Source organism: Ovis canadensis, chromosome 8, assembly GCF_042477335.2.
Source record: "Ovis canadensis isolate MfBH-ARS-UI-01 breed Bighorn chromosome 8, ARS-UI_OviCan_v2, whole genome shotgun sequence".
Lineage (NCBI taxonomy): Eukaryota > Metazoa > Chordata > Mammalia > Artiodactyla > Bovidae > Ovis > Ovis canadensis.
This window is the reverse complement of record NC_091252.1, coordinates 24038748-24052072: the sequence shown is the minus strand read 5'-3', so window position 1 is coordinate 24052072 and position 13325 is coordinate 24038748. Positions and strand designations below refer to the sequence as shown.

Below are 13325 nucleotides of genomic sequence, written 5' to 3'. Positions count from 1 at the left end.
GATGTTTGTGGCTTATGGGCAGTCAGTTTAATCTAGTGCATTAGAAATATCTCATCTGTCTTAACTCTGTCTCCATCTCTTAATTAAATACAGAATTTTGATGCTGAATTACACTTGGGCAATTAGTTTCTTTTTTAGCAGAGATAAACTGATGAATGTTTTGAAGCTATAATAAGAATGTTTTTAAAGCTTCACTGAGAAATAAAATGGACTTTACATAAATGTAATTTATTTATTTATAGCATAGTTTAAAGGTTTTTTGAAAATTTTAATAGCAAGCCTTCATTCCAAAGGATAAGGAAGTCAAAGAAAAAATATCAATTTGCTTTCTCAGAAAAAGTGACCTTTTTTTCTTAATTTAGTTTATTATTTTTAATATAAATTTATTTATTTTAATTGGAGGTTAATTACTTTACAATATTGTATTGGTTTGCCATACATCAGCATGAATCCACCACAGATATACACGTGTTCCCCATCCTGAACCCCCCTCCCTCCTCCCTCCCCGTACCATCCCTCTTTAAACCGACTTTTAAAAGCTTTGATGTAAAAAATAAAATAAAATAAAATAAAAAAATAAAAGCTTTGATGTTTTGAAAAGAGTGACCTTGAATATTCAGGGAACTCATTTAGCACATGAAATTTGTCATCCTCTGGGTCTCAGAAGTTCAAAATTATAACTTGCTTATTAGCAAATGTGAAAAGTCATGTCTCTTGTTACAAGTTAACTTGGATTATGTCAGTTCATTTCTCTTTTAGCCTGAAGTTATAAAATATTCATATATAATCAAGATATATTTGCAGTAGTATTAAAGGATTCACTATGTACCTGACAGAAGTTCTGAAACCATTTTTCATGGTTAAGTCATTGCTGTTATGTGTGTAAAATATTCAAATTACTCTATGGAACCATATAACCTGCAACATATAGGGTTCCTATAGAGTATTATCAGAGCTTAGAATTTTATCACTTCCTGTGTGGACATATTATTGGACTAAGAGTACTTTAGTAGCCTGCTATGTTTTGAGTGTTGTTTTTGAAATAAGGAAAGACTTAAAATAGGCTAGAAATTACGGTCTTTGGTATTTAAATGAATAATGAATATACCACATAAAGATTTTAGAACACAATAAAAAGTATTACAAACAGATGTAAAACAACAGTGAAAATTGAATATGAAATTTTGAGGCAAATGAACTGTCAGCGACAAGTTTAATTTCTTAGAACAAGTTTCCTGTTGGAAAAAGTTTGAATATTATTTTAAAGGAAGAATGTGGATTCGTCCGGAGAGCAATTAAGCCAAGCAGAAAGGCTCAGACATGCCTCATGCAGGAGGCAGACAGGATGACACTGTCAGCAAAGAATACGATTGACCCTCTGGTTTTCTCTTTAAGTTTATGATAAGAGGGTGCTTACCTTCCTGGGTAGCTTAAATGGTAAAGACCCTGCCTGCAATGCGAGAGACCTGGGTTCAATCCCTGGGTTGCAAGGAATCCCCTGGAGAAGGCATGGCAACCCACTCCAGTATTCTTGCCTGGAGAAGTCCAAGGACAGAGGAGCCTGACGGGCCACAGTCCATGGGGTCTCACAGTCAACACAACGGAGCAACAAACACTCGCATTCATGTTAGCGTAATAACAAAATAGACATGAATCAGAATCCTTTCTCCATTCATTCAAGCAGAGTACTCGTCTGAGCTCTGGTTATGAATAAACATGCCAGTCTTATGGTTGGTCATGAGGGTAAAGATGCTATGTATGTGCAAAGTTTGGTATATAATAGGCTCCAAGCAAATATTAGCCCTTCTCCCTTTATAGGTCACATACAACACTATGGTATGTGGCTAGGAAACCTGTTGAGATTTATTTTCTCCATATCAAGATCAAAAACAGCATACAGTCCAAAGGTTGAGGATATGAAGAAGTAACCTTTATTTTGGATGCTTAGCAGTTGTCTCTGAACATGTTTTCTCCTAATGCTCAGGTGGTTTAAAGGATGAGAAATAATTCAAGGGTTAAATAGGGCCTTGCCCTACTTCGTTCCTAAATGCCATCTGCTCTGCTAAGTGGATGCAGTCACAGCAGTTGTTCCTCAGGCTTATTCATAGAAACAGGCCCTATGGGTCCATCAGGGGAGAAGTGACCAGGAAGCTGCAGAGCTTAAGCTGCAGAGATGCTCACCTGCATGGGACCCTTTGTAGGCATCCAATTTGTAATTTGCATGCTTCTCCTTTAAGCATATGTGTGCTCAGTCATCTATAACTCTGTGACTTCATGGACTGTAGCCCACCAGTCTCCTCTGTCCATGGCATTTTCCAGGCAAGAATACTGGAGTGGGTTGCCATTTTCTTCTCCTAGAGATCCTCATAACCCAGGATTGGGTTCCTGCATTGACAGGCGAACTCTTTACCACTGCACCCCCTGAGCCCCTCTAATTAGATAACCTTCAGACTCCACAAAACCTGGGTCCACTCTCAAGGGACTGTCAGATAAAAGGGAAAAAAAAAATCAATACAGTTGAAAAAGATGAGGTGGCCAATAGCAGGAAAAGCAAGTTTGGCTTCTATTGACCAAATAATGATTGGTAGTTACCTTTGAACACTGATGCCCATATGCCCTTGACCATAGCTAGTCCTTGCCTGTCTAGGAAGGTACTCTCTAGTCTAGCATCAGTCTAAGAATCATGCATATGAAGAAGTGATAAAGGAGGTCACCTGGCAATCAGGGAATGTCAGTTATACTGCCCAGTCTTTGGTTCCTCACAGTTTTAGGTGAGTGAAGGGGGAGGGATAAATGGAACCAGTATTGTACTGATCTGACTCAGTATGTGGGTCCAAAATGGGTTAGTCCCTCTATGTGTATTATCACATTTTTATTCTCATAGGTAATATAATATAAGTAAGTAGTATCATCTAAATTGTAGCCTGGGAGATAAGAAGTAACCTCAGCTATTACCTGTAACTTGACAGCAACAACTTCTGTATTTTCCTGTTAACTTGACAACAACAACAGTTACGCAGGTAGCATTGTATACACAGTCCTGTACAGGCATTTGCAACTAACATTAGAGCTGGGAACTAAAATGGTACTGCAAATACACTTATACCTACTGGGGCTTTCCTGGTGGCTCAGCTGGTAAAGAGTCCGCCCGACTGGGTTCAGTTCCTGGGTTAGAAAGATCCCCTGGAGAAGGGAAAGTCTATTCCCACTCCAGTATTCTGACCTGGAAAATTCCACGGACTGAATAGTCCATGGGGTTGCAAAGAGTCAGACATAACTGAGCGACTTTCACTTTCACTTTCCACCTATTGTCATTCCCTTACACAAAGAGAAATTTCTGTCCCTTAAAAAATTTTATGTAATCCTTTCTTTTAAAGCATCCTCTTTATCTCTTATTTCCCAGGCCACCTCATTTTTGCTTATCATAGCATCAACAAAATATACGTTCACAGCATTTTAAATTGCCTCCTAATCATTGAGTAAGATGTATGTTTAGAAAGATAAGTGAATTTTCTTCAGGGTGTGTTTGTTTATATTAGTCAAAATAGGCCAACAGCTTCAGCATCTGAAATGTTAATGAGCTTTACACATCTAAAGGGTTTGATATAAAGATGGCCTTAAAGGATGTGATTATAAGCAAACTCACAGCTTCAGGAATGCTATCTAAGGCTTTTATTTTGGTGAAACTTGTATCTTTGGTTCCATACATCCTTTATTAAACATTTAATAAGCTTGTTCTTCTTTCTCTCTTTCTGTTACAGATTCACATCCAGAGAACTGAAGGATGTGACCATATGACCTGCTCCCAGTGTAACACTAATTTCTGTTATCGCTGTGGGGAGAGATACCGCCAGCTCCGTTTCTTTGGAGACCACACCTCAAACCTCAGTATATTTGGATGCAAATACCGCTACCTCCCGGAGAGACCTCACCTAAGGAGATTAGTGCGAGGGTCAGTCTGTGGTGAGTGTCCAACATTATTTATAGGGATCTTCCTCAGGAAGTACGCGGTGATGATGATAGAGCTTAGAAATGTAATCCGACAGCTATGATAAATCTCAGCACCTGGCATGCATTCTAGCAGAGCCTTTAGCTGAAAATAGGAGGAAGACATTTTCTCTCCTTTTGTGTTTAAAATAAAAAAAAACAAACTTAAGTTTGTTAGCAGGACACTACCTGTATGAGCAAGTGGATTTTGTTCGAAAAACGAATAATTGAATATACCGCAGAAATGTGAAGTCATTAGTCTTCTGAAACCCTATTGTAAGTGATTTGATAAAAGGGAACACTGTCACATTTATTTTTGTAGTGATGATACCTAGCAACGGGTCTTAACATATAGCCTCTGTTTATTCACGGAAGAAATAACAGTACAAGTTTTAAAACCCCTGTGTTTCCTTTCGGGGCCCATTTTCATGTGTGTGTACGTGTGTACTCGTGTGTCAGGATGTACCTGACAAGGAGGGAGCAGCTGGCTTTATAAGTTCTCTCTCCTACACGTATTTTTCCACCTTCAGGACAGCTGTCAGACCATCTCAAACTGCTGTCAGACCATCACAAGTATGGCAGGAAAATGTGGACTTTTCTCCTATGGACAAACAGGGAAGAATACAATAATCCATGTTACCCATTCCATTTTACAAAATGGAATAAAATGATTTTGTAAGCAGTGTTTTTAAATAAAAGAGCAGTTCAGTTTCAAACATCTCATCCCTACAAAAGGCAGGACAAGGAGTTACTCTGTCAGTCCCAAGCTTGCTTCCTCCCTGCCACGGAAGAGAGTGGATGGATGACAGCAAAGCCCTCCTGACCTCTGTCTTTCCCTGATCTACAGTTTGGGAAGTCTGCACATGTCCTTGGATAGAGACAGGTAAAGGGCCTGCCCTCCTCTCATACCTGGAGGATGAGAAACAAGGCCTTCATTTCATGTCACCATCTGCCCAGCTACAGATCAGAGGTTCTGCCTCTAGAGAATAAGGCAGAACAGCAGTTGGAGGATAATTAGCGTCCTCTGACATGGAAGTATCTCCCTGGTAGGGAGTAGGCAGATTTTTCAGTGAATGGCTTTCTGGGTAGCTCAAACAGTAAAGAATCTGCCCACAATGCGGGGGACCTAGGTTCAGTCCCTGGATCGGGACGATCCCCTGGAGAAGGGCATGGCAACCCACTCTAGTATCCTTGCCTGGAGAATCCCATGGACAGAGGAGCTTGGCGGGCCACAGTGCATGGGTTTTCAAAGAGTCAGACATGACTGAGTGACTAATACTTTCACTTTCACTTTTTCAGGGAGTAGGCGGATTTTTCAGTGAATCGTACTGGGAATAAAAGTGACAGAAAAATGCTTAGTTCTCATATTATTCCATATAAATATTCAAAGTATTAAAGCATACATTGGTGAAGAAAATACAGGTCTTTAATTGATTTCTTGTTGGCAAGTAGCTTATATACAAAAATGGCTTATGCGAAAGAAATGGAGGCCCCTGAAAAATAAATATCAATTTTTTTTAAAAAAAAGAAAAGAAGTCTAGAACCAGAATTGAAGAAATAAAGATAGCCAATAAACATGTTTTAAAAGATTCAGCATTATTAGTAGTCAGAAAAATGTAAATTAAAATAAAATGAGGTTTCTTTGGATTATTGATTAGCAAATATTTTGTCAAGTTAATACTCTGTGCTGAATTTCCATACTCTATTGAATGAATTGGAAATTTTGGGCAGTTCTTTTACAAATAAGTTTGATGGTAACGTGATAGACATTTTAAAATATAATAAATCTAGGCTGACAATAGTGTACTTGCAAGTATAATTTAAAATAGCAGAAAAGGGAACAAAAAAATAAGTACTAAAATATTTAAATAATTTAGGATATATGGATATGATAGAATATTGTTTCAGCTATTGAGAATAGTATTTTAAAAGAATTATTATTGATCTAGGAATAACAGAATTTTCAAGACAGTTTTAAAAATAGACTTAAACATGTATCAAATATTGATTGCATGATTATAATAAGTTTATTGTTTCCCAGAGAGAAAGAGAGCACATATCTGGTTCTTTGAGTCCTGTGATGTTTGAAAACAATAGTGCTATTACTTTGCAGTCATGTTTTATCACTCTTATGAAAATATCACTCTTATGAAAATTGATAATTACTTAAAAAAGAAATATGAATGAGCACACACTGAGCTACATGTACAGGAGAAAACGGATTTACTTAAAATATGCATGTCAATATATTCTAAACTCAAGCATAGCTTTACGAGTGTACAAAATATAATTGTTCAATGGGATTTAGTATTGCATGATAAATTATGTCATTGGTGAAAAATGTAAGTAAACCTCATGGTTAGACATTTTGTCAACTGAATGGCAATTTTTTCAAAATTAGATATTAAAAAATATATTTCCTAAAAAAATATTTTCTATCTATATATTTTCTGTGGTTCCAGAGACCCTTTCTTAAGAATAAAAAATGTTAACATTTTTCTGACAAATTTCCAACAAACGGCAGCGCTATGTTTCTGTTTTCTAATGTAGTTGAAGTGAAGTGAAGTGAAGTTGCTCAGTCATGTCCGACTCTTTGCGACCCCATGGACTGTAGCCCACCAGGCTCCTCCATCCATGGAATTTTCTAGGCAAGAGTACTGGAGTGGGTTGCCATTTCCTTCTCCAGGGGATCTTCCTGACCCGGGGATCGAACCCAGGTCTCCCACATTGCAGGCAGATGCTTTACCGTCTGAGCCACCAGGGAGTTGGTTAATCCAAATTACCATCCTTATTTATAGAATGGTGTTGCTGCTTGATTCTTAAATAGCAGTGTGATTCTACTGCAGAGTCCCTGAATTCCTTCCTCTTCTCTCGTGTTTGGGTTCTGTAGCTGTTGCTACGTCACATGCTTTGAGATCAAGATTACCATGTAATGATAACGATTACGATCTAAAGACATTAACTATTGCCTCTATTTTTGTGCTAGTGCCTTTTAACACCAGCAGGATTCCGGTTGTGACCTCTGTGCTGTAACTAGAGTTTATTGTAATCACTGCTCAGTTACTCATTCAGAAGAAAATGATGCCACTGGCATCCTTACCAGTGTTTAGCCTTCTTGTGAGGGCTTCCTTTTGAAGTTTGCTAAAATGATTTATTTGAATAACCTTCAGTGTATTGTGTGTCTACTGGTAATTTTCTCTAACAACAGTATTGAAACATCCCATTTGTCATTCAGTATATTAGATGTTCGTGTTTTTAGTTTTCTTTGGACCCAGGAAATAAATAAATCACATTTTCAGATGTGGGGTTGGGCGCTACTAGCGCTCCGTTTTGTGAGCTAATTAGATTTTCTTTTGCTGGCTCAGGATGTGTCACTGCCTTTTTAATCTTTCAGAATATTAAAAAAAAATGAAAGTGGAAGAGATCTAAAGGAAAAGCATAAAGCTGAATGGTTCTGGTGGAGTAAAGTGAGTCAGTAGCTTTAGAATTTTCTTGGTTGTATAAGGTAAGTAATTTAGGAGATGGATGACTCATGTGCCCAGGACTTGAGTGAAGTTACTGAATGTACATATTTGTTCTACATCTGATGCATTTCCAGAGAAATATTGCCTTAATTATAAGACTCCTTAAAAATACACACTGTGATATTTAAAAGCGTTGCTGAATTTGTATTTTGGTTTTAGTTTAAGACTCTCTAAATGGTTTGCCTTTTGTTTTCCAGCTGGAAAATTGTTCGTTGCACCTCTAATTCTGGTCTTGGGATTAGCACTAGGGGCCATAGCAGTTGTCATTGGTAAGAAACACTTAATGTATTTAAGATAAGAATTCTCTGGGTGCTGTAGAGAGAACACTCGTGTAAATGTAATAGTGATTCAGTTAGTAAGCAGGGGAGATACCTGTCCCGTGCTTGCTCTAGATAAGCCATCAGCACATGATTTATAGATTCAGAGGGGTGTGTTTCATATAGGATGTATTTGTGTGGCACTTTTTCAGTCCAGGAATACTCTCATTCATATTTCTTATAAAGCATTATTAACCCTCTTTTAATACAAAAATTAATGTAACTAGAATTTTACTGAAAGATTCCAGTGGACAAGAACCCAGATTTTCCAATTCTGAGTTCAGTTTAGAGCATCAAAGAAAAGAGGCTCTGGTTCAGTTTGATTAGTTCTAATAAAAGGATTCCCTGGGTCAAAAATACATTTGATGTGTGTAGGAACACATGCCCAACATAAAATTGAGCACTGACAAATAGAAAATGTATCAGTGATAAATATAGTTTCATTCATACAGGTATATTAAAATACACATTTCAAGCAGTGATTCTGAGACTCGGGAGTGCTTTATGAGAACCATGAAGGCTGGTTAAAACACAAGTTAATGGGTCCTTGCCCTAGTTTATGATTCACTATAGAGACAGGACCCATGCATTTCTAGTTCTAAAAGGTTAGGTGACGCTTATGCTAACGGACCACACTTTGAGAACCATTGCTTTAGAGAATTTAAAAGCAAACATGATAGCTAAAGGCTGCTTGGATAATTGTTCCACGTAATAGATAGGATTTCTCTTTTTTCCCTAAGTAAATTGATTTTATATGTAAAGTTCTGTATAGCAAGTAATTCATATATTCAAGATAGATAGAATTATAAAGTAACTGACATTTATAAGTTCTTACAATGAGTGAGGCTTTATGAAGTAGATGCTATTTCTGCATTTTACAGTTCAGGAAATTAAAGCTAGTCACTAGGACCTCACAAATGGTAGAATTGGGCATCAAAGCTGACATTTGCTCCACCACCCATCTTCTTGAGTAACATGTTAAATGGCCTGAAACCAAAGCATGAATATCAGTGTGAAAGATATAACCAGGGTTAATAAAGAAGACTTAAACTTAAGTTTTGATATTTTGATTTTAAAAAATTCATATCAAAACTGATGTCACAGACTCTGTTAAAAGGTGAAGAGAGAGTTTAAAAAACAAAAAAAGAATAAAGAAGAGAATCTTGAGAAACTAAGTACATTTCATAGCATAGGTATCTTCCCTCTTCTCATGTATTACTAAATAATGATTATTAATAAATAGCTTGCAAAATGAACATTTGAAAATAGAAACGTTACAAATCTATAGTACGAAAAGCCTGTTCTTTTAATTAGCTTTCATCTTTTTCTTTTAATCCCCAGGTTTATTTGTATTTCCTATCTATTGCCTTTGTAAAAAACAGAGAAAACGATCACGGACAGGAATGCACTGGTAAATTCAGGTGAGGTCACGTGGCAGCGCTGGTCTGGGTAAGAACCGCACAGGATGATACACGCGTCAGAGGGCTGCACCTTGCGACCGCCTGGAGGAACCCCCTGCCTCCTCTTCCCCGTGTTCTCCGCAGGCCACAAAGCCTCTAGCTCCAGTGCATTCCCAACATGGAATCCTGTCCTTTCCGTATACAGATTGCTGCTTTTACAAAACGGTCACTTTCATAGACTATAAACATCTATATCATAGACTCTTCATGGTTCTTGGAAGACAATACTTTAATTAGAACCAGTTATCCTCAAAACTGTCTGAGCATGTGTCTCCTGAGCATTGCTTAGACTGTCTTTGTCCCTGACTCTCCCTCCGGGCCGCCTTCTGAGACTTGGGGTGAATAACTCAAGTGCCACCTGCACACCAAGCAAGGCCACCTTTCAGAAGATGGAGGCTTACCGCGTGCACCTGTTTTCATCTGTGTCCCAAGCATATAATTCCTTCCTCCTCCAGATGCTCTAATTGTTACAAATCTCAATGCCCAAAAAGGAACTAATGAAACTAAATGAGAAGACTCTGAAGTGTATACGTGTAGGGGTGTGAATGTGTGTGTATATACGTATCTATATTAAAACTAGGTCCATACCTTGTTCTTGTCGACTTCCATGCCTCTACACTATTTTTCCGCATTTTTGTAGACGTATTTAAAGACGATCGTTCCTTTGTGGGCATAATTTGGTGATGTACTGGATTAAAGTCAGTGTAGACAGCAGGTGATTTTGATGTTGACCCTTTCTGTTTCTTGCTGTTTTTCTGTGTGTCTCAGATGCAGACACGGAAATTTGTGCAGGGTCACCTCAAGGATTATCAAACTTTATAGACTGAAAAAACGGAGAGGCTGCTTCTGGGAATTTCTCGAGACCTAAACATTCAGTCTTCTTTTCAGATTTCTTACATGTTGGCATACTTGCTTCACTCTATAGTTAATTTAAATGAGTTTGCTGTAGAGAGAACTGCCGAGGCCTTTGAACATATCCCCATTCTGCTAATTGTTTAACCAATGTGTGATAATAATTATGCTTTAGACTAAGCATATGGTATTATTTGAAACCCCACCCTCTCACCTCTCCTTTCTCTCTCTCTATTTGTCCCCAAGTTTTTCATAAACACAAATACTGTTTTTGAAGGATTTTTCTTACTTTTACTGCTTCAGTGCATAATAATGTGTTGGTATCTTCTTATGGACGGTTGATTTGAAACAAAACTTTCTATGTTCACAGGTTTATCTAAAACATAAACTGCTTTTAGAGAAGGAAGCAGAAAATTAAAAAAAAAAAAAATTTTTTTCAGAACATTTTACCAAACTGAGAAGTCTTTAAAAGTAAGAAAAGGACAAGTAACTAAATTGTGTTTTATTTTGTTTTCATTATGAGTGTTCATCATTAAAGACCCCTAAGAAGCCTAAAGTTTCCACTTGTCTACAAATCCTTAACATTAGTTATTGGCATTGATGTAGCCATTTACTTGTCAGCTGCCTTTTCTTAATTGAAATAGATTATGTGATAAAACATGCATTAACATGGATAGTTTGTCCTGTTGGGCTTCAGAGTATAACATTTATCATTTTTATTTGATCTAAAAAGTCCATGATAGTAAAGTTTATGTGCACAGATAACAAGCCAGCACTTCCATTCTCTCTGAGTAACACTCAGAAAAACTTTACCGCTGGACTCGTCTGTTTCCAGTTAGAGGAGGCTGTGTCCATTTATGGTCCTAGAATAGCATATTTCAAAAGCATAGCATGATACAAGAAGTCATGCTGCAGCTTCACAGATTCTTCCGTGCCTCTACACTGTTTTTCCGTTCATCCAACTATCTATCAGTCCAACAAATATTTATCGAGTGCCTAGTCTACATCCTTTAGTATGAGAACTGAGAAAATGGAAAGTTCTAGCCCTAAATCCACATAGTTTTGTCATAAAAGTGCTTAATTTTTGTAAATTAGTCTTTCCCTTCCTGGACTTAGGTGTTAGTTTAATGACGTGTGCATGCGATGAATTCTGAATCTAGTGGATGTGTCTATGTATGATATGTGTATGTATATATATTTGGATATATACATGGCTGCATATGAATACATATATACCAACTAGCTAAATAATATACTCTCTGGTCCTGGATAATCTATTTCCTTAGGTTATTGTATCTGTGTGTCTGTTGTCTTTGGCCTACTCAGGGATTTTTTATTCCTTTCTTTGAATAACTTATCTTTTGGAGATATTTTTATATTATTTGGAAATGTTCCAGTTTTCCACTTAGAGAGCAGTGTCTGTTATCAGTGAAGGCTCTTTCATCAACACTTGTGATAGTGTGCACAGCATTGCACAGGATTTTCATTTTTATATTTCGTAGACTTTTTAAAATTAATGTGTGCATTTTTCACTTTCAGAGTTGCTATATATCTGGCCTTTCCCTGCTAGTGACTTATAGTAGGTATTTGTGAATTTTTTTGCTAAGTGTCATTAAGATCTTAAAAAGGAAGGAGAAAGATAAAAGAGATTATTTATATGTTAGTGCCAACATTGAAGGTAAAACAACCTTACCTTTTGGAGGAAATTTTAGAAATGCCTTTAGAAAAAGAAGTATGTGCATAAGATGAATATCTTTTTATCCAAGGCTTATCATTTTAGTATTTTTTATTATAAATGCAATATATGCTCCTTTAAAAAAAATCAGCTATAAGGAATTATAAAATACAAATTCCTCTGCTTTTCCCCACCCCTTATTTTCTAGGGGTAACCACTCTTAATGGTTTGGTATAGGTCTTTCCAGATACTATCTAAAAATATACAAATAAGTAAATATGTGTGTGTGTGTGTATCTGTGTATGTATTTGTTTTGTACAAATAGAATAATAATATGCTTACTGTCCTGTGACTATTTTTCATTTTACTATGTATGGGTAGACATATTTCCATAAGTGTTTAAATATAGTTACCTCATTCTTTTGTAATTTACTACATATTCCATTGAGGGGCATACATTAATTTATTTAATCACTCCCCTATTAAATGGACATCAAGATTGTTTTCACTTCTCTGTTACAAAACATTGGTGAAGACCCTTTACATATATTTTTGTCACTGTGTGAACATTTTCATAAGTTTTAAAATTTGGTTTTTATATTTGTAATAAAATTTTAATGCATTTTGGATGAATGAAGATCATAGAGATAATACATTTAAGACCCTTTTCTTGGAGAAAAAGTTATGTAAAAGTGCACCATTTTTAAAGAAAAGCATATTTTGCAGGATAATTTGTCTTCATGCTTGATTAGCCAAATAAATATCTTGCCAACACAAAAGAAAATTCATCTTATTCCAATAAAAATAAAATGCAATGAGATGTCTATAATATAATGAGAGAAAGATACATTGATGTTTGGATTGCCTAGTTTTAAAACTTGAGGAATTTAAGTGAAATGGCTAAAGTGATCATATCTGTCACATTTTAAAAACACTATCCATGTTCATGCATGTTGTTCCACAGAGGAACCTAATCATGCCGTTGTGAAAAGTAGGAAGCAATATGTTGGTAATCATGAATGACCACAGTATCCACAGGGAAATAACTTTGAGTGTACATAAAGTTGATGGTTTGCTGGGGTGCTTACAAACAGAACAGCATGGCATTTACTTTACTATGATTCCCAGCATCTCCTGAAGGACTTCTGTGTGTGGAGTTAAGAAGAAAAGAGGAATCACACCTTTTGGCACAAACAGCATTCTCTTGCCACCACCCTGATTTTCTGATAGGTGCTATTGTTTCCTAAAGGTAGGGCAGACTGGAAAACAATCAAAGATAATTAAACACTGGTCAGGTTACAACCTGGGATCTTTAATTGTGCTGTCCTTTCTGGGATATCGGATTCATGAGTGCCTATCAGGAAATTCCCTTTCTTGTGTGACCCATCATCTCTTGAGTCCCAAGGCCACAGGTGAGTCTTTATCTTTTGATCCTATCACCCAAATAGATGGCCCAAGGCTCCCCTACAATACCTTCCAACAGTTTTCCAGTCCCCAAACAACCCAACCT

At 36.8% G+C, this 13325-nt stretch overlaps 1 protein-coding gene across 1 annotated transcript in view; it reads left to right on the top strand.

The window, feature by feature from the left end:
* Positions 1-10947, top strand: part of RNF217 (ring finger protein 217) — a 119444-nt gene extending 108497 nt beyond the window's left edge. The window contains exons 4-6 of the mRNA XM_069599050.1: positions 3762-3963; positions 7709-7780; positions 9170-10947. Coding sequence (XP_069455151.1) covers positions 3762-3963; positions 7709-7780; positions 9170-9243 — 348 coding nt within the window. The 3' untranslated portion in view covers positions 9244-10947. The remainder of the gene's footprint in view (positions 1-3761; positions 3964-7708; positions 7781-9169) is intronic.
* The last annotated feature ends 2378 nt before the right edge of the window (positions 10948-13325 follow it).